Below are 12,938 nucleotides of genomic sequence, written 5' to 3'. Positions count from 1 at the left end.
GGACCAGAGCTAATGAATAAATGGGGAGACAGCCATGGGACCTGGGGCCCATCTTCACAGCTCCCATTGCAGCCAAATCAAGGCAGGGAGTGTGGTGGGTTTGGGAATGCTTCTTCTCATCCGATGCTTCTGTTTGTCAGTGACACACGGGTGAGATGAGGGGCCTGGGGGATGCTGTTGTGAAATGATAACCTGGAGCAGAGGGGAGGGTGATGTGGCCATGGAAAAGTGAGACTTGCCGGCAGCATCCGACATGAGTGGTTACTGCTTGAAAGTGAAACCCATCAACAAGACAGGATGTTCTCCAGCTGCGTTGAGCTGCTCAACATGGGTACAAGGCTGGGTGGGTTTAACCGGGAGGGGGGTTTGCCAATGAACGCAGCAGGATGAGACAGGGCAGGTGCTGGCAGGGCATGCTAGTGACTGTGTATTTGCAGGTTGCCCGGTCAGGTCAAAGAACTAGGAAGTGGCAGAGGTGGGGGAGGGGAGGGTGTCTGGGAGAGGTTGGGGAAGCCTCCCAGATGTTCAGGGACACTTTGGATTGTGTGGCTGTGGCTGAGGGCAAATGGGTGGAAGAAATCCATGCTGATGTGGAAGAAGCCACCACCTGGGATGAACCCAAGGGCTCCAGAGTGTAAGAGCATTCTTGATGCCCACTCAGAATACACACACAGGCAGACACAGGCACACACACACACGTGTGCACATCCATGTACACTTTCACACACAGCCACACACACCTTCCTCAGTTTGACTCCAAATAGGGGTTTGATGTGCCATATCTGCCTCTGCCCTCTTCCTCCTCCTGATCCCCCCTACCCTTCCCCTACACAGCCCGTTCCCATCCCCATTATGGCCCTACTTACTGGTGGAGGAAGAGGCCCCGCTGCTGGCTGGGTCTCCACAGCCTCACCCCTGAATAGAGGAGAAACCCGCAGGTGGGGGAAGGGCTCAGCTGAAGGTTTGCCCCCCTGCCCTCCCCTCTCAGCCCCGAGGACACTCAGTTCCACCCCAGCCTCATCCCCTTGGCCTTCTCATCTCAGGGGGCTCCTTATTTCCCCACATCCTCATGTACACAGGCTCACAGAACCAAGCATCCTGGTATTCCAGCCATTACACAGGTGGGGAAATTGAGACCCAGGGGAGCATGACTTGCCCAAGGTCCTCTACCGGGTCAGGAGCAGTCTGGACTAGAATTCACCTCACCTGAAACTCAGCAGAAGGGCATCCTTGTTGGGGGCAGGGGATGGCACTGGAGGGTGACTTACCCTCCTTTTGTTTTTGTAGGTCCGGGCGTGGATGGCAGGAAGGAGCTGGCTGTCTTTTCCTCTGGAGCCACCGTGGACGTTGGGGGCATTGCTTCCTGAGAGCTGTCCCCATGTCCCCCTGGGCTGGGCTCTGGCGGAGCCTCCTGTGGCCTGATGTGTGGGACATCTGCCTCCTTGGGGCGCTTGTCTCCCAGTGGCTGGCCACGGCCGGCCAAGGGGCAGCAAGGCTGTGCTGGCTGCACCATGTCTGCCTGGTGACCGAGGGTGGATTGATATCCGGGGCCCTGCCAAGGACAAGGACACTAAGGCTGGGGAGCTCCATCCTGGTTCCCAGGTGAACCTCAAAGCTCCAGGTGAACTGGAGACCAGTAATGACACACTTACTAGGATCCCAGCACTTCAGGCATCATCTTACTTAATTCTCCCAGTGCCCCTAGAAGGCAGCACAGGTACTCCTACATTTTGAGGGGTGAAGAAATTGAAGCCCAGAGAAGGCGTGGCCTACCCAAAGAACCACACTTCCCTGTGGGAGTGGAATGAGAGCATGGAAAATTGAGAAGATCCCCTTTAAATAGGATTTTCTTGTGTGTGTGTGTGTGTGTGTGTTTTATTTTTTTCTCTTTTTTGAGACAAGTCTCACTCTGTCACCCAGGCTAGAGTACAGTGGCATGAACACAGCTCATTGCAGCCTTAACCTCCTAGGCTCAAGGGATCCCCCTGCTTCAGCCTCCCAAGTAGCTGGGACTACAGATACCTGTCACCATGCCTGGCTGATATTTTTAAATGTTTGGTAGAGATGAGGTCTCACTATGTTGCTCAGGCTGGTCTTGAACTCCTGGGCTCAAGCATTCCTCCTGCCTCAGCCTCCTGAAGTGCTGGGATTACAGGCATGAGCCACCACACCCAGCCTTAAATGGGATTTTCCAAGGGATGTTTCAAAGAACAAGAATCCTTCACGAGGCTCCTTAAAAAGAGGGGTTTTGGCCAGGCATGGTGGTACACACCTGCAATCTCAGAATTTTGGGAGGCCGAGGGGCAGGTGGATCACTTGAAGTCAGGAATTCATGACCAGCCTGGCCAATATGGCGAAATTCCGTCTCTACTAAAAATACAAAATTAGCTAGGCATGGTGGCTCATGCCTGTAATCCCAGCTACTTGGGAGGCTGAGGCATGAGAAACACTTGAACCCAGGAGGCGGAGGTTGCAATAAGCCATGATCACACCACTGCACTCCAGCCTGGGAGACAGAGTGAGACTCTGTCTCTTAAAAAAATAAATAAATAAAGGCCTAAGTGGGTGGATCACATGAGGTTAGGAGTTCGGGATCAGCCTGGCCAGCATGGTGAAACCCTGTCTCTACTAAAAATACAAAAATTAGCTGGGCGTAGTAGTGTGTGCCTGTAATCCCAGCCACTCAGGAGACTGAGGTGGGAGGATCACCTGAACCTCCCACCTCAACCTCCCACCTGAGGCAGAGGTTGCAGTAAGTCAAGATCACACCACTGCATTCCAGCCTGGGCAACAGGGTGAGACTCTATGTCCAAAAAAAAAAGAAAGAAAAGAAAACAAAGAAAAGAAATGTGGTATATTGTGGTATATCCATAGAATGGAAATATTACTGAGCAACCAAAAGAACAACATGTTGATACACACAATACGTGCATCTCTTTTTCTCTGTCTCTTTTTTTTTTTTTGAGACAGAGTCTTGCTCTGTCCTTCAGGCTGGAGTGCAATGGCGCGATCTTGGCTCACTGCAACCTCTGCCTCCCGGGTTCAAGTGATTCTCCTGCCTCAGCCTCCCGAGTAGCTGAGATTACATGCGCCTGCCACCATGCCCGGCTAATTTTTATTTTTATTTATTTATTTTTTTTGAGATGGAGTCTTGCTCAGTTGCCCAGGCTGGAGTGCAGTGGCGTGATCTCGTCTCACTGCAAGCTCCGCCTCCCAGGTTCACGCCATTCTCCTGCCTCAGCCTCCTGAGTAACTGGGACTACAGGTGCCCGCCACCACGCCCGGCTAATTTTTTTTTTTTTTGAGACGGAGTCTCGCTCTGTTGCTCAGGCTGGAGTGCAGTGGCACAATCTCAGCTCTCTGCAAGCTCCTCCTCCCGGGTTCACGCCATTCTCCTGCCTCAGCCTCCCGAGTAGCTGGGACTACAGGTGCCCTCCACCATGCCTGGCCAATTTTTTTGTATTTTTAGTAGGAGACGGGGTTTCACTGTGTTAGCCAAGATGATCTCGATCTCCTGACCTTGTGATCCGCCCGTCTCGGCCTCCCAAAGTGCTGGGATTATAGGCATGAGCTACCGCGCCTGGTCTTTTTTTTTAATATTTTTGGTAAAGATGGGGTTTCACCATGTTAGCCAGGATGGTCTCGATCTCCTGACCTCGTGATCCACCCACCTTGGCCTCCCAAAGTGCTGGGATTAACAGGCGTGAGCCACCACGCCCGGCCTGGAAACAAGACTTAAATGCTTGTGATGTAGGTTGGGGGAATAGTCCAGTGACCCACAGACTGAGTGCTTGACATCTTCAGGGCACAGAGGGGAGCAAACACTCTGTAACCCAGGCTGGAGTGCAGTGGTCTGAACACAGCTCATTGCAGCCTTGACCTTCTGGGCTCAAGGGATCCCCCTGCCTCAGCCTCCCAAGTAGCTGGGACTACAGGTACATGCACCAGAATGGAAGGCATGGTGGGAGGGGGCTCTTTTACCTCCTCTGTGGTAGGTCATTCCATACCCTTCTTCCCAGATCTCCTAGGAGGGTACCTGGCAGCTCTCAGGAGGCTCATCCTCCCTGGTTCCCCGGTTCTGTTGCCTCCTCTGCTGGCCCTCAGTCTCCTTTCCGGAGCCCAGCTGCTGCAGCCCTTCAGGTCCTTCAGGAACCCAGGAAGGCAGCAACCCCAGCTCACTCTGATCCTGGCCTGCTTGCAGCTCCTGGGACCCTTCCTGGGGGACCCAAGAGGACTGCTTCTTCCTGGGGAAAATAGACAAAGTGACACTTCAGCTTCCAGACTGGGGCACTGTTCTATGTTCTTATAGGGCTAGGCATACCATAGGTGCATACCTAATGCCTGGAGGGACAAATGGAGGACTCACAGGAATTCCCCAAATCATAGATACTTTCATGTCAATGTTTTGGGGAGTTAAAATTTAAACTTTCAAAATTATTTGTAGAGACAAGGTCTCACTGTGTTGCCCAGGCTGGTCTTGAACTCCTGGGCTCAAGCAATCTTCCCACTTCGGCCTCCCGAAGTGCCGGGATTAGAGGTGTGCACCATTGCGTCCAGCCTAGAATTTAAGGTTTATGGTATTTTTTAAACTATTTTTCAGAAAAAAATGAAACAAAAATCAGAACTGGGATGCAGAGAAAACAAGAGATTTGAGCCTAAGGTCATAAAGCTAAAGATAACTGTTCAAAATTTGAAGCTGTGTTTATCCCATCTCACTTTAGTATTCTGGAGTATTTCCTCCAAGCTTCTTCCTATGCATATGTATACTTATATTTTTTGAGACAGAGTCTTGCTCTGTCACCCAGGTTGGAGTGCAGTGGCACTATCTCAGCTCACTACAACCTCCATCTCCTGGGCTCAAGCAATCCTCTTGCCTTAGCCTCCCAAGTAGCTGAGACTACAGGCATATGCCACCATGCCTGGTTAATCTTACCGTATTTTTTGTAGAGATGGGGTTTCACAATGTTGTCCAGGCTGGTCTTGAACTCCTGGGCTTAAGTAATCCTCCCACTTCAACCTCCCAAAGTGTTGAGATTACAGGCGTGAACCATGGTGCCTGGCCATTGCATACATATATATACACATACATGTATACACACACATACACACATATATGTATATACACACATATATATACATATATGTATATATACACACACACACATATATACACACACACATATATGTATTTTTTGTTGTTGTTTTTTCTTTGAGATGGAATATCACTCTTGTTGCCCAGGCTGGAGTGCAGTGGTGTGATCTTGGCTCACTGCAACCTCCGCCTCCTGGGTTCAAGTGATTCTCCTGCCTTAGCCTCCCAAGTAGCTGGGATTACAAGCATGTGCCACCAAGCCCGGCTAATTTTATATTTTCAGTAGAGACGGGGTTTTGCCATGTTGGCCAGGCTGGTTTCAAATCCCTAACCTCAGGTCATCCTCCCGCTTTGACCTCCCAAAGTGCTGGGATTACAGGTGTGAGCCACTGTGGCTGGCCTAATCTACTGTTTTCAATTAACATCATAGCCTACATTTTTCCCATGCCAAAAATCCTTCAGAAACATGCTTTATATGTTTTTTTTACGTTCATTAAATGTATAAAATTCCATATTTTATAGATAACCATCATTAACCATTTCCCTATTGTGTGGGCACTTCAGGGGTTTCCAATTTTTTAGTATTTATTATTTTTTTTTTTTGTAGTTTTAGTAGAGGCAGGGTTTCATCATGTTGGTCAGTCTTCTCTTGAACTCCTGACCTCAGGTGATCCTCTCACTTCGGCCTCCCAAAGTGTTGGGATTACAGGCGTGAGCCACCGCACCAGGCCCAATTTATTAGTATTTAAGATAATGTGACAGTGAAAATCTTTGTGCATAAAACTGCCTGAATCACCAATTATTTCCTCGTGGCCTATTTCCAGAAATGGGTGAGAATAAAGGTAGTTTCAAGACAGTTTAAACAAATTGCCACGTTGATGAAACAGGTATGCCTAAATGGTTTCTGTTTCCACCAGCATGGTATGCAGTAGTTGTCTCAGTGGGCCTCGGACCCGGCTTGAGTTCTCTCTCCTAACTTTTCTTGTACAGGAGGCTATTTAGGAGCTTCTGGTTATAGTCAAATCCAACTAAGCCAGCTAGCCTTTATTATTTCTATTACCCAAGCCTTTCACGTTGCCTTCTTTGGCTTGCTCTTGATTTTCTCTTTTTGAATATATTCTTGCTGTAGAAAAGTTTAAAAATATATACAAAATTTAGAAAACAATTACATGTATATCTTTATGTGTTCCTGTGTCTCCAAACCTTTTTTTGTTCATTATTCTATTAATTCAGTGAATCTATATATATATATTTTTTTTTCCTAAGACAGTCTCTCTCTGTCACCCAGGCTGGAGTACAGTGGCGCGATCTCAGCCCACTGCAAGCTCCGCCTCCTGGGTTCACTCCATTCTCCTGCCTCAGCCTCCCAAGTAGGGTAGCTGGGACTACAGGCGCCCACCACCACACCTGGCTAATTTTTTGTATTTTCAGTAGAGATGGAGTTTCACTGTGTTCGCCAGGATGGTCTCGATCTCCTGACTTCGTGATCCGCCCACCTCAGCCTCCCAAAGTGCTGGGATTACAGGCGTGAGCCACTGCGCCCGGCCTTAGTGAATCAATATTTATAGAACATTTACTATGTGTCAGGCATAGCACTAGGCATGAAGGCTTTGAGGCTGAACCAGGTACATGATGCTCCTCAAGCAAGACACATAAAAGATGTTTGTGGTCTCGTTGGGGAAGTTCAGACAAAAGGTGAACACGAACTCCTTAGTGCAACCGGTGCAGTGAAAGAGAAGGACAAGGTGCTGTGGCAGGTGGAGCTGCCTTGGCCTGGGAGTTCTCCATTCTCTCTCCCTCGCAAGTGGGCTACAGGGCGTTGTCTCCTGGACCTGTTCTCTGGAAAGCCCCTCAGCTCACCCTGGTCTTGCTGGAGGCCTCTGCTCCTGTGTCCTGAGCTCTAAAGGCCCCTCCTTGAATGTGTCTCTGTATCTGGGCCCCTTCTCTGGCCCTCCTGAAGCTGATGAGAGCTGCTTCCTGCTGTCCACTTCCGAAGCATCTGGAAACATGACCTGGACAGAGATATCCATGGCACTCGCTTGAGGGCTGGCACTGAGTACCCATTCTGGAGTGATCCCTCCCACTCCTCCCTGGGCACTCTCCTGGCCTCAAGGACAGGGAGATCCCATGCCTGACTGGGGAAGCTGTTGGAGAGGGGTGAGCAGGAGCCAAGAGGCAGAGATGGTTGCTGGCCCTGCTGTTGCTGTTGCTCAGCACTTAAGGCTCTGGTACGAACTGGAGTCCAGATTAGTACCCGAGACAAGGGGATTGCCCTAAGGACAGCTTAAAAGAGCATCCTGGCCGGGCGCGGTGGCTCAAGCCTGTAATCCCAGCACTTTGGGAGGCCGAGACAGGTGGATCACGAGGTCAGGAGATCGAGACCATCCTGGCTAACCCGGCGAAACCCCGTCTCTACTAAAATATACAAAAAAATAGCCGGGCAAGATGGCGGGCGCCTGTAGTCCCAGCTACTCGGGAGGCTGAGACAGGAGAATGGCGTGGACCCGGGAGGCGGAGCTTGCAGTGAGCTGAGATCCGGCCACTGCACTCCAGCCTGGGCGACAGAGCGAGACTCCGTCTCAAAAAAAAAAAAAAAAGAAAGAGCATCCTGAGGGACCCCAAGACTCTCACAAGGTCCAAGAGAGGCCTTCAACAATTCCCAGGCCTTCAAAACGCAGGCTGTAGTTCGAACTGAGTTTCTATTTCATTTTTTGAGAGAGAGTTTCACTCTGCTGCCCAGGCTGGAGTGCAATGGCGAGATCTCGGCTCACTGCAACCTTCACCTGCTGGGTTCAAGCGATTCTCGTGCCTCAGCTTCCCGAGTAGGTGGGATTAGAGGTGTGTGCCACCATGCCCAACTAATTTTTGTATTTTTTTTTTTTTTTTTTTTTTGGTAGGCCAGGCTGGTCTCGAACTTCTGACCTCAAGCGATCCACCCGTCTCAGCCTCCCAAAGTGCTGGGCTTACAGGCATGAGCCACCGTGCCTGGCCTGAACTGGGTTTTGATCACTATCATGGACTGTCACTCTCCAACTGGGTGACCTGGACCCAGTGATTGAGACCCAGCTCCAAGCATCACCAGAGTCAGCAAACTCCAAACAAATGGACTCAATTAATTGCCCTTGATATAATACAAGATTCTGATGTGTGCTAATACTAACAGGCACCTACTATGAGGCAGGGCCTGTGCTAGGTGCCTTCTAGGGATTTAACCCAGTCAGTCCTCACCGTAAAACAAATGAGGCTCAAAGGGGTGCAGTGACATGCCCAATGTCATACAGCTGAGTAAGTGGTGGGACTGGGACCCCATGATGATGCTTGTTGAAAAAATAAATGGGTGGGTGAAGGCAGCCCTGAATGTTCACCTCTAGCCTCTCTCCTAGCCTCCTCTTCCTAGCTTCCTGTCCTAGCCTCCTCCCTCCAGGCCCTCTCCCTGCCCCAGGGGAAGCGAGGATTTATAACAGAGGCTACAGGGAACATACCCAAAGGCATGTTGACTTTTTTTTTTGGTCGTTTTTTTTCTTTTCCTTTTTGTGGAGAACGGGGTCTCGCTGTATTGCCCAGGCAGGTCTCGGACTCCCAGACTCAAGCTATCCTCCCACCTCTGCCTCCCTAAATGCTGGGATCACAGGCGTAAGGCACTGCACCTGGCTTTTTTTTTTTTTTTGAGAAGGGGTGTCACTATGTTGCCCAGGCTGGACTTTAACTCCTGGGCTCAAGTAATCCACCCTCCTCTGTCTCCCAAAGTGTTGGGATTGCAGGCATGAGCCATGGCACCTGACTGACTTTTTATTTTATTTTATTTTATTTGTTTGTTTATTTATTTTTGAGACAGAGTTTCACTCTTGTTGCCCAGGCTGGAGTGCAATGATGCAATCTCTGCTCATTGCAACCTCCACCTCCCAGGTTCAAGCGATTCTCCTGCCTCAGTCTCCCGAGTTGCTGGATTACAGGCATGCGCCACCATGCCAGGCTAATTTTGTATTTTTAGTAGAGACCGAGTTTCTCCATGTTGGTCAGGGTGGTCTTGAATTCCCGACCTCAGGTGATCCGCCCGCCTCGGCCTCCCAAAGTGCTGGGATTACAGGCATGAGCCACCACGCCCGACTGGCTGACTTTTTAAATGGTGATATCTTTGGCCCTGAGGAAACTGGATGGGGAGGAGGGTCTTCTTTATGCTCTTCAGTTCATGCTACTTGGCACATTCAAAAAGAGGCTGGCAGGGCGCAGTGGCTCACACCTGTAATCTTAGCACTTTGGGAGGCCGAGGTGGGTGGATCACTTGGGGTCAGGAGTTTAAGACCAGCCTGTCCAACATGGTGAAATCCCATCTCTTCTAAAAATACAAAAAAATTAGATAGAAATCACTTGAACCCAGGAGGCAGAGGTTGTAGTGAGCCGTGATCACACCATTGCACTCCAGCCTGGGAGACAGAACAAGACTCTTGCCTCAAAAAAAAAAAAAAAAAAAAAAAAAAGACGCTGGGCACGGAGGCTTACACCTATAATCCCAACACTTTGGGAGGCTGAGGCAGGCAGATCACTTGAGCCCATGAGTTCAAGACCGGCCTGGGCAACATGATAAAGCCTTGTCTCCACAAAAAATAAAAAATTAACTCGGTGTGGTGGCACATGCCACGCCTATAGTTCCAGCTACCCAGGAGGCTGAGGCAGGAGGATTGCTTGAGCCTGGGAGTTCAAAGCTGCAGTGAGCCATGATCACGCCACTGCACTCCAGCCTGGGTGAGAGAGTGAGAGCCTGTCTCAAAAACAAACAAACAAACAAAGAAACATATTTGATGGAAAGAGGCTGAGAAGTGTGATGGAAGCTTAGGATGCAGGCTGGGTGCTGTGGAGGGGCATGGAGGGAAGCCCTGAGTAGCTGTCAGGAGAATAAAGCTGGGCTGGAGGCTGCAATGGGAGTTTGGAGGCCATGGAAGGCACCTAGAAGAGCAAGTAGGCAATTCTGGGTTTGCTCACCCTGTAGCTCTTTCTGTTACAGAAGCCAGCATTGTTTTTGGGAAACTTCTCTTCTCTATTCAGCCCATGGGGCTCAGTGGAGCCACCTGTCACCTCTGTCTCCATTGTATCAACAGATCCAGACCACTCCCCACTGCCATGGTGACTGGTTCAAGGATGAACATCTGACCACAATCTGGGCCAATGACAGTGATGCTAGAGACTTGCTTCAACTATTGCAAAGAGGCTCACTTCCTGTTGGAATGCTAAACCAGAGTATGTAAGATGGGAAGATGTAATCCTGGAGTGGCCAGGGCAATCCCTGCCATCTTGCAGGGAGAGTTTGCCTGAGAATGAATCCAACACAGAGCAACATAGAGCCAAGAGATACTCATTTAGCACCTTGATCTAGCCATACCTGAAGTCTATGAATGCATTTGTCAGTTACCCAAACTGATGTATTCTCTTTTCTGCTTAATCCAGTTTGAATTGTGTTTTGTGTCCATTTTTAACAGAGTCTAAATTAAAACAGCTGGGGAGGAAGCCTGGGCAGGGGAAGGGAAAGGTGCCAGCTAGGAGTGAATGGATCAGAACGTTTGGTGCAGGTCCCTACCTGGCTGACTCCTGGTATGGTGGGCTCAACACCAGCCCGCTTTATGGTGATCCTCAGGCCAGGGCTTGGCTGGGTCCCTGGAACCTTGATTCTACCCTCTGTGTACATCTGGGTGTTTCTATTGTCCATGATGCCAGGGCCAACACAGGTGCCAAGTGAGGGGCATCAGCTACTGTGCTCCTACAGGAGAAATCCAGTCAAGCTTCCCACCAAGCCCATCACCTAACCGCTGCTTCAGGAGCCCATGTGGAGCCTGTAATGTAGACAGCGTGGCTGGCAGGAAGAGGCGGGGCCAGGCCTCTCAAGGAGAGGCATGCCTCAAAACCAGAGAGCTAGCCACATGCCATTTACCCACATGCTCTTCCTAGTTCTCACAATGACCCTGAGGAAAAGGGGCTCTGGAAGGCACAAGACTTGCCCAAGATACAACACCTGTTAGGTCGCAGACGAGGATTTGAACTATGGCCTGTTGAATCCCAAAACCCAGGCACTTTCCCTGTCTGTGACATTTCCTAAAGGGTATTCTTTGGCATACTGGTCCCTTGAGATGCTCCATGGGGTTCCAAGGCTTAATGCCTTTGGAAAGTGCTGTGATAAGCAAAATGATACAGGCGCTTTCCTGTACAACTTCTCAGAGCCTTTAAAATACTAATGTGCCTTTTAAAGAGAGTCCAAGAATGTCACAGCTGCTCCTGCTATAGATGAAAACTCCATGTTCTTAAATGGAGCTAAGGAACAGGAACTGGGGACATTTGTCCATCTGTCTCAGGGCCCCAAGGTCTCCAGTGGCAATCTGCAGTTCACCAAAGCACCCACACCCTGCCCTGGACACATCCTTTCTTTTTCTTTTTCTTTTTTTCTTCTTCTTCTCTTTTTACTTTTTTATTTTTTTGAGACGGAGTCTCGCTCAGTGGCCCAGGCTGGAGTGCAATGGCGCGATCTAGGCTCACTGCAACCTCCGCCTCCTGGGTTCACGCCATTCTCCTGCCTCAGCCTCCAGAGTAGCTGGGACTATAGGCGCCCGCCGAGACGCCCGGCTAATTTTTTGTATTTTTAGTAGAGATGGGGTTTCACCATGTTAGCCAGGATGGTCTTGATGTCCTGACCTCATGATCCGCCCTCCTCGGCCTCCCAAAGTGCTGGGATTACAGGCGTAAGCCACCGCGCCTGGCCGCCGCCTTCTTTTTTGTTGTTGTTGTTTTGTTTTGTTTTGTTTTTTGTTTGTTTTGAGACAGAGTCTTGCTCTGTTGCCCAGGCTGGAGTGCAGTGGTGTGATCTTGGCTCACTGCAACCTCTGCCTACCGGGTTCAAGCAATTCTCCTGCCTCAGCCTCCCTAGTAGCTGGGATGATAGGCGACGGCCACCATGCCCGGCTAATTTTTGTATTTTTAGTAGAGATGGGGTTTCACCAGGTTGGCCAGACTGGTCTTGAACTCCTGACCTTAAGTGATCCACCCGCCTCAGCCTCCCAAAGTGTTGGGATTACAGGGGTGAGCCACCACACCTGACCATTTCTAAAGGCTTTCTTACTGTCTCTCCTCCACCTCTTTCATCCAACCTCATATTCAGCTGTTCCACCACTCCCTACACAAATTTTCTGTTTTAATCCAGACAGGCTCCTGCAATCCTAGTCCCACAGATCCCAGCCTCTGTGCCCACCTCCCATTTTTTCTATCTTTCTAATAGCCCCCAACCCAGTCTTCAAGCTCCTCCCTCTTCTCCAAGTTTCCAACCATCTCAGCTCTCTCTCCAGCCACTGAATTCCTTTGAGGCAACATCAGCGCCATTTCTATGGGTACATGGATCCCCTTTTACTGTTAACTAGTTTCCAGGAGTAAATCCTAACCCCACACCCCTTCCTCCCATAGTGAGACCGTATGACCTTGAAGATCTTGATGGTGCTTCTTCCACTTTATATCATGGCAGGCCCGCCAGCATCCATTGAGGAATCTTCTATGTGCTGGAAATCTTTGTAAACAGTATTCTAACAGCCCCTGTGAGGTCAGTGGGTTCAGCCCTGTTTTAAAGATAGGGAAATTAAGGCTCCGAGCAATGTCTTGTCCAATACCACATGGCCAGTCTGCAGAGGAACTGGATTCAAACCCAGGCCTGTCTGACTCCCACGGCCGCCCATCTCACCATGTCATTTTGTCTACAAAGAAGCTTAAGTCATTCATTCATTTCCTCGTGCAATCAATAACCATTTAATGACACGTACCCATGCTAGGGACGTCAGGCCTTGGGGGATACACTGGGTGTCCTGACGGTTCCCAC

The 12,938-nt window shown here is 49.9% G+C and overlaps 1 protein-coding gene across 1 annotated transcript; it reads right to left on the bottom strand.

Annotated features, from left to right (window-relative positions):
- Positions 1-3,351: 3,351 nt before the first annotated feature.
- LOC140709290 (spermatogenesis-associated protein 21-like) lies at positions 3,352-10,948 on the bottom strand. Its single transcript, XM_073007799.1, has 4 exons — positions 10,665-10,948; positions 6,953-7,104; positions 4,037-4,244; positions 3,352-3,722 (listed from the first exon to the last, which is right to left on the bottom strand). The coding sequence occupies exons 1-4, from the start codon at positions 10,791-10,793 to the stop codon at positions 3,594-3,596; spliced, it is 618 nt and encodes a 205-aa protein (XP_072863900.1). The 5' UTR covers positions 10,794-10,948; the 3' UTR covers positions 3,352-3,593.
- Positions 10,949-12,938: the final 1,990 nt, after the last annotated feature.

The sequence above is a fragment of the Chlorocebus sabaeus genome, chromosome 20 (genome assembly GCF_047675955.1).
Source record: "Chlorocebus sabaeus isolate Y175 chromosome 20, mChlSab1.0.hap1, whole genome shotgun sequence".
In the NCBI taxonomy this organism is placed as follows: domain Eukaryota; kingdom Metazoa; phylum Chordata; class Mammalia; order Primates; family Cercopithecidae; genus Chlorocebus; species Chlorocebus sabaeus.
Note: the sequence above shows the minus strand (reverse complement) of the source record. Positions and strands in the feature narration are given on the sequence as shown.

What these genes read in the sequence shown, in the direction of transcription:
- LOC140709290 (XM_073007799.1), bottom strand. Translation starts at nt 10,793, where the DNA reads ATGGACAATAGAAACACCCAGATGTACACAGAGGGTAGAATCAAGGTT. An exon ending in CCATACCAGGAGTCAGCCAG is followed by an intron (nt 7,105 to 10,664) that starts GTAGGGACCTGC and finishes ATCTCTGTCCAG; the next exon opens with GTCATGTTTCCAGATGCTTC. An exon ending in AGGCCTCCAGCAAGACCAGG is followed by an intron (nt 4,245 to 6,952) that starts GTGAGCTGAGGG and finishes TATTTTCCCCAG; the next exon opens with GAAGAAGCAGTCCTCTTGGG.